This window comes from Maniola hyperantus, chromosome 19 (genome assembly GCF_902806685.2).
Source record: "Maniola hyperantus chromosome 19, iAphHyp1.2, whole genome shotgun sequence".
NCBI lineage: Eukaryota > Metazoa > Arthropoda > Insecta > Lepidoptera > Nymphalidae > Maniola > Maniola hyperantus.
In genome coordinates this window covers 7,132,399-7,138,653 of record NC_048554.1, presented here as the reverse complement: position 1 = coordinate 7,138,653, position 6,255 = coordinate 7,132,399, and the positions used below count along the sequence as shown (strand labels likewise).

At 34.4% G+C, this 6,255-nt stretch overlaps 3 protein-coding genes across 4 annotated transcripts; 1 reads left to right on the top strand and 2 right to left on the bottom strand.

The window, feature by feature from the left end:
* Positions 1-58: 58 nt before the first annotated feature.
* On the bottom strand, positions 59-2,688 carry Rpn11 (regulatory particle non-ATPase 11). Of its 2 annotated transcripts, none has more exons than XM_034978475.2 (4): positions 2,528-2,688; positions 2,247-2,444; positions 1,358-1,514; positions 59-712 (listed from the first exon to the last, which is right to left on the bottom strand). In XM_034978475.2, the coding sequence occupies exons 2-4, from the start codon at positions 2,422-2,424 to the stop codon at positions 112-114; spliced, it is 936 nt and encodes a 311-aa protein (XP_034834366.1). In that variant the 5' UTR covers positions 2,425-2,444; positions 2,528-2,688; the 3' UTR covers positions 59-111. The 2 variants fall into 2 exon arrangements, with proteins under 2 accessions (XP_034834366.1, XP_069361078.1); XM_069504977.1 differs by having other exon boundaries at positions 2,247-2,441.
* Positions 2,689-3,288: 600 nt separating this feature from the next.
* LOC117990971 (COX assembly mitochondrial protein homolog) lies at positions 3,289-3,937 on the top strand. The gene is made up of 2 exons (XM_034978480.2): positions 3,289-3,482; positions 3,566-3,937. Exons 1-2 carry the CDS (start codon positions 3,428-3,430, stop codon positions 3,862-3,864), a joined length of 354 nt encoding a protein of 117 aa, XP_034834371.1. The 5' UTR covers positions 3,289-3,427; the 3' UTR covers positions 3,865-3,937.
* Tsen2 (tRNA splicing endonuclease subunit 2) lies at positions 3,876-6,227 on the bottom strand. Its single transcript, XM_034978474.2, has 3 exons — positions 5,420-6,227; positions 4,743-4,867; positions 3,876-4,065 (listed from the first exon to the last, which is right to left on the bottom strand). Exons 1-3 carry the CDS (start codon positions 6,225-6,227, stop codon positions 3,928-3,930), a joined length of 1,071 nt encoding a protein of 356 aa, XP_034834365.1. The 3' UTR covers positions 3,876-3,927.
* Positions 6,228-6,255: the final 28 nt, after the last annotated feature.

The window sequence follows — 6,255 nt, the reverse complement described above, 5'->3', positions numbered from 1 at the left end:
CATTACTGTAAGAACAATATGTATTTTGCTGGTTTTAATCAGAATTGGGAGACTTAACTCATATCTTAATTCATTTTATTTCATCTTATTACTTACAAATTTCTTATACAATCATTTGAAAACCATTGTGTCAAGCATCGCTCCAAGAGACTGTACAATGTTGTTTGCCATCAAGATATCAACTTTCTCTTCTAAATGCCTCTTGGGGTCCTGTTTACCGACGTTCTTAATCGCTAACTGCTCGGGTGTCATCTTCTCTTCGTCCTCTAGAGCTTTATTGTAGTTCTTAGCTAATTCAAGCATATCAGTAACAGTTGTTTCATTGATAGCACAATGTTCTTTGTAGTCTGCCAAGGTGAGACCATCCATCCAAGATTTCTTGTGCAGGTTAAGCAACATCTTTTGCTCCAACTCATTCTTTCTGTAGTTTATACTGATGGAATAGTAGTGACGGTTCAAACCATGAATGAGAGCTTGCACAGAGGGCTTTTGTAAATGGCCTAAGTTTGACGTTGTTTGCCTTGGCTCCTGTCCCAGGACCATCATGTTAGGGTTGATAAGACGGAATGCATCTATGACTACTTTGCCTTTCACTGATTGTATGGGATCAACTACTACAGCAACTGCTCTCTCTGATAAAGCCTCGAAGGATTGCTGAGTGTTAATATCAACGCCTGATAACCAGCAACCAAAACCAGGATGTGAGTGATACCTGAAAGTACAATAAATTGTCCAATTATTTAACTATTCAATGTTCACTATTAATAAAACTAAGGTGGCTAAGGTGTATACCACATCGTCAATCTAACATGAACAATAAATAAACCAATGCAGCTGAAATCTATTGAAAAAAACAACTAAGTAACAAACTTAAGTTAAAAAACTGTTCATAAGAATCAAGCAGCCCCCTACATGATACATGTTGTCATCCATTTCAATATGATAAATGTGAAATAGTGTCTTTCAATCACAATTCAATGGAGCAATGGATCAATGTGATTTTTTGCATGGATATAGTTAAAAACATTAACCAACCAACTCAGTTATAGCCACCAAGCTCATTTGATATTGTTTGGTTCTACTGCTATTGTTTGGTTGCTGTTTCACTGAGTAATACCAAAATATTTTTTTGTAGAAAACCTTTGGATGAATTTGGATTGGAAAATGGATTAAAAATGAATGTCAATGAAATTGGTGGCTATCATTCAGTGTTGAATACTGAGTTAGTGACTCCCACCAGGTCAGCTTTCATGTCACAAGTATGCATCCAACATAAATCTACCAATGTTACAAAAAATTGGTATGAAATTAAGCTGAAGACTTAGTAAAGATGTCACAAAATTTGTTTTTTACTCACCATCCCACAACCATCTCAGGGCGGCCGGTTTGTTTCAACATATCCAACATTTTAGCCTGGAATACAGGATCAACTGCCTCCACGGACACTCCAGTTCCAGTTTGTGGCATCGCAAATACATCTATGACGCGCACTGTGTAGTCGTCAACAAATTCCCCTGCAACACAATCAAATGAGAAATCAATATGAGATCAGCTTAGTGACCAACTTCAGTATTTTGGAATACTAAGGTCAGACTTAAATCACCAAGTTATGTTTAACTAAGGTAAATTAAACATTTTGACAGTTTTTGCTCAATAATCGTAAACTTTATTTATTATGAGGCAAATAAAAAATCTTTAGGCTAAAGGAAAAACATAGACCAATAAATGAGGCAGACAGTCCAGAGAAATAGTGTAACAAAAATGCTCTGTATTCACTATGTAACTGCTTCAATAGAGAATATAACATTATGCACTATTCTCTCAAACTTGCAATAGAGTTGTCAATGAAACTATCATTGCATTGACAACTCTATTATACATAGGAGTTGCAAAGGCCTGGAGCAGTTTATATGCCAATATACTAGCTTGCAAGCATAGTAGCTCAGCAACTTAACGCTTGGGCTCACAAGTTTAGTGATGCACGAGAACTGGCTTCAATTCATTAAACTGTTTGTTTGTGAGAGCTCGTATTATCAAGTTATCATTGCTATTATAAATGTAAAAGTGTCTATCTGTCCTGCTAGCTTTTCACTGCCCATTTCTTCAACCGATACTGACGAAATTAGGTACAGATGTAACTTGTATCATGGAAAATCAAGAGATTTTGATAAAACTAAATCCGCGCAGACGAACTACCGGGTATCATCCAGTGTCCTATAATTTGTTAGTATAACAATTTAAATTACCTAACATAAGACCCATAACCTCCATTGGAACACCGGCTCGGCCGTGCTTTAGCATTTTCAAGAGTGCTAACGACGAGATGTAGACTTGCTCTGCGGTGTCCACCACGGGTGCGTCATTCGGCGGGGGCGCCTGGGATAGCCCCGCCATACCTCCTCCAAGACGTAAAAGACGATCCATGGTTCACTGGTACCTTTCTACTAACAAATAACAAGAAGCGTTATTATTGACGATGACAAGAAGAAACAAACTGGTTTCATGGAAGAAACTTATAGAAACATACCTCTACTAGTAGATAATTAAATTTTTCAGTTAAAATCTCGAATTAATTAGCGTAAGATATTTCACTAAATTCAACAAAACAAAATAATTTTTAGTTCCCCTATTCCGTAAAATTGCTGTTGTCATTTAACAATGACGAGTTTGTATTTGACATCCGCTGTCGAATGTGCAATCTCATCAACGGTGTTACCAATGGGCAAAATTAATGGACCTTTACTTGACGAGGCTTTACACTACAGACGATCTGGGTATTTTATTCTGAGTTTAAAATACTCATTTGAGTCAATATAACCTCACTTCAAGATGTTTATCAAGATATCAAGTACAAAATACGTCTTGACTAATAAAAAAGTGGCCACGGTGATATTGGACAAAAATTATCATTCGTCACGTTCTAAATAAGAGCTTATATTAGCTATCTCGCTCTAATAGTAAGAGTCATAATAGGGCCACTTCTACAGGTATTTATTCTGAGCCATCTGTGCGTAAAATACATAGAGTATTGGGGTAAATCATGTAAATGCACGAATGGCACGAATACATTCGTGGATAAATGTATTCCACGGAATATGTGTATTTAATCTGTGGCACATCCCTAATCAACTTGACATTAGGCTCAAAAGGGTTACAACCCAGAGCCGTAAAACCAGTAAAAACAAATCAACTTGACATTTACACTAGAAAAGACACCAAATAAAAATGACATATCACAGACAAAAATCTATTTATTAACCTATATTATCTATAATACTCTTTGGTTACTGTTATTTTGTCTTTTGTCTTTTGTCCTTTACCAAGAAATCGATGCAAGAAATCTAATTCAATTTTCAAAATAAAAATATATTTTGCTTCATTAATAATTTATAAACACGTATGAGAAAGTAATTAACACACTGCTAAAATGCCTGATACATCGGTTCTACCAAAAAAGTTTTCAGAAGGCCCGCATGGATTAGGTTAAACAAAGTTCTTATCTGCATCATTTGCGTGTTTATATCGATTGTATTTAATGAAATAAAGAAAAAAACATTTATTTTAGGTGATCCTGATGACAAAAGTTTAAGAAAAGTAGAAATTGAAGTAGTGATACCAAAGCTTATGCGAGAGAAAGCCAAGACCGAAAAATGTGTTAAAGAAGTTGAAGAGTTTAACAAATGTTGCAAAGCATCGTCAGTTTTTATGGTAGTAAAGTGTAGAGAAGAGAACTCGACGCTCAAATCATGCCTTACTAATTGGTATGTAAATGAGGAGTTCAGACAAATATGTACTAATCAATATTTGAATGAAAGAAGTGAATACAGAAAAACTGGCATAAAGAAGCCAATGAAACGAGCATAGAATATAATAGGTAATAGATATGATAAGTTTAAATGTTATTAGTTTATGTAAATAAAATCTGGTTTAGTTATCATCATTATTTATTATCACAGGAATCTTTCTTGTTAACACCAATTCCCTTACACTATACTTGTAAAGTTCCTGAGGTAGTTTTATGTTAATATCTTTATTAGATCTAATAACTTCTGCAACCAGGATTTCCTGAAAATAATATTAATGCTTTTATTTTCGTCCCAAGTTCTAAACTCTGTTTATTATGTAGATAGAGTAATAAAGGTAGATTGAAGTACTGTGTAACCGCATGTGAGATAGCGATAGCACGACGTAATGATAATAATACAACAATTATTATTACCATTGTTTAGTAGTCAATATTTGTATTAAGCGATCAACAATATTTGTATTAAACATTTTTTTTGTGAAAACAAGTAAATAACTAATGAGAAATACAATTACGAAAGTTTGCTTTGTAACTAAAGTTGCATTCCTTGTATGTATTCTTGAAAAAAACCAGTTACGCGATAAGAGACAAAAATATGTTAGCTGCATCTCTGTTTATCACAAGTAACTTTATCTGTGCTCTCTTTTTAGTGTTAATGAGAAAGCAAACGTTCCTGTATCTACCTTTATTACTCTATCTACGGTTTATTACAACAATGTAAATTACAATGTAGGTAACTCCAGAAAAATGTACCTTAAACATTATTGGTTTTGGTTAGTTTACCTGACTATTTTAAGCATACATTTGATACTAGAGTATCATAGATAAGAGAGTAGTGTAAGTTACATGAGATATCTTTAATTATAGAAAGATTTATAATGAAAGAAATGGTTGATCTCATGTAACTTACACTACATTCTGTGAACTATTTATTTACCTTAACTGTAGTTGTAGCCATTCGGACATGCCCAAGCAAAGAAATCCAATCGAAGTCTTCTTTACCAGAATTTATGACAACAATGTAATTAGCATGATTCACCTCTGGCCCTTCTCTGTACAGTACTGAAAAATTACAAATAGCTTATTATAAAAGTTTACTATTACAGGTACTTTTCGGAGTTATGTGCGTTTTTAAGTAATTAAAATATCACTTGCTTTAACGGTGAAGGAAAACATCGTGAGGAAACCTGCATGCCTGAGAGTTCTCCATAATGTTCTCAAAGGTGTGTGAAGTCTGCCAATCCGCTGTAATATGTACGAATTGTCAGTTTAAGTAACATAAAAATGCAACTCCTCAATATATCGAATTAGGTTGCCTGCACTTGGCCAGCGTGGTAGACTATGGCCAAAACCCTTCTCACTCTGAGAGGAGACCCGTGCTCTGTAGTGAGCCGGCGATGGGTTGATCATGATGATGATGATTACAGGTATGCAATATGCAGGTAGAGACTACTGCAATAATTCATATGTGACATCAACCGAAAGTAGGAGTGATCTCGATAATATATTTTTAAAATTCAATTATTTACATTACACAAACCCTGTTCATCACAGAAATTCATATGTATACTCATAGACACAGACAAAAAGAAGAATAAAATATTATTTACTTACAAAAGTCACCACCAAATTTTATTCCTGGCTTCACAATATATCCTTTTGATCTAAAGTAATGGTAAACAACATACTTCTCAACAAAATTACTCTCACATTCAGAGAACAAATTCCAACATTCCTCAATAGTGAGTATATTATTTTCAGCATTCACAATTTGTAAACATCCAAGGCCATACAATAAAAAAAATGCTTCTTGTAGAGTGAGCATAAGTTTCTCTTGCAACAGAATTTTATTAACACAATACTTTGGTTTTAAATTTGCAAAATAATTATCATCTTCGGAATCACTATTAGGTACAATGACAACTGCATTTTGTTTATAAGAATCATCAAAGTCAGAATGCTCTGTTAGACTTGAATTTTCTTCTTGAACTTCATCATCACTAGAAACTAAATCTATGACTTCTCTACCTGATTGCTTTTTGGTATCATTTAAAATTTTTGCAACTAAGTGATCAACGTCTTTGAAAAATGTATCTGGCTGAAAACTCTTCTGCAATTTACCAAATCTCTTATACCAGTAATTCCTCTTTAAAAACTGTCTTCTACGCATAAAGGGTGGACTGTTTGTAATTGGCTTAGGTCTAGATCTAGATATTGTTCCTTTGCCAAAGCAACCCATGTGGTACAGTAGTTTCATCTCATCCAGTGACCTAACCTCTACTCCTACTCCGTTATAGTGCCCAGTAAACACTATACACATTGAACTATCTAAAGGCAATTGCAAAGATGACTCAGCTCCTAAAGGAAACACATTATTTGGGTCATCAGTCTCGCTGTCCCCATTTGATTGCAAGTTGTTCATGACAAAAGAACTGGCCACTTCCCAAAAT

Excerpts from the sequence above, each read along its gene's own strand:
- Rpn11 (XM_034978475.2), bottom strand. The coding sequence starts at position 2,424 with ATGGATCGTCTTTTACGTCTTGGAGGAGGTATGGCGGGGCTATCCCAG. Across the intron at positions 1,515-2,246 it reads GGTTATGGGTCTTATGTTAG|GGGAATTTGTTGACGACTAC; the intron begins GTAATTTAAATT and ends ATTGTGTTGCAG. Across the intron at positions 713-1,357 it reads CCTGAGATGGTTGTGGGATG|GTATCACTCACATCCTGGTT; the intron begins GTGAGTAAAAAA and ends TTGTACTTTCAG.
- LOC117990971 (XM_034978480.2), top strand. The coding sequence starts at position 3,428 with ATGCCTGATACATCGGTTCTACCAAAAAAGTTTTCAGAAGGCCCGCAT. Across the intron at positions 3,483-3,565 it reads AGAAGGCCCGCATGGATTAG|GTGATCCTGATGACAAAAGT; the intron begins GTTAAACAAAGT and ends CATTTATTTTAG.
- Tsen2 (XM_034978474.2), bottom strand. The coding sequence starts at position 6,227 with ATGAACAACTTGCAATCAAATGGGGACAGCGAGACTGATGACCCAAAT. Across the intron at positions 4,868-5,419 it reads AAAATTTGGTGGTGACTTTT|TACTGTACAGAGAAGGGCCA; the intron begins GTAAGTAAATAA and ends GTAATTTTTCAG. Across the intron at positions 4,066-4,742 it reads TGGCTACAACTACAGTTAAG|GAAATCCTGGTTGCAGAAGT; the intron begins GTAAATAAATAG and ends TATTATTTTCAG.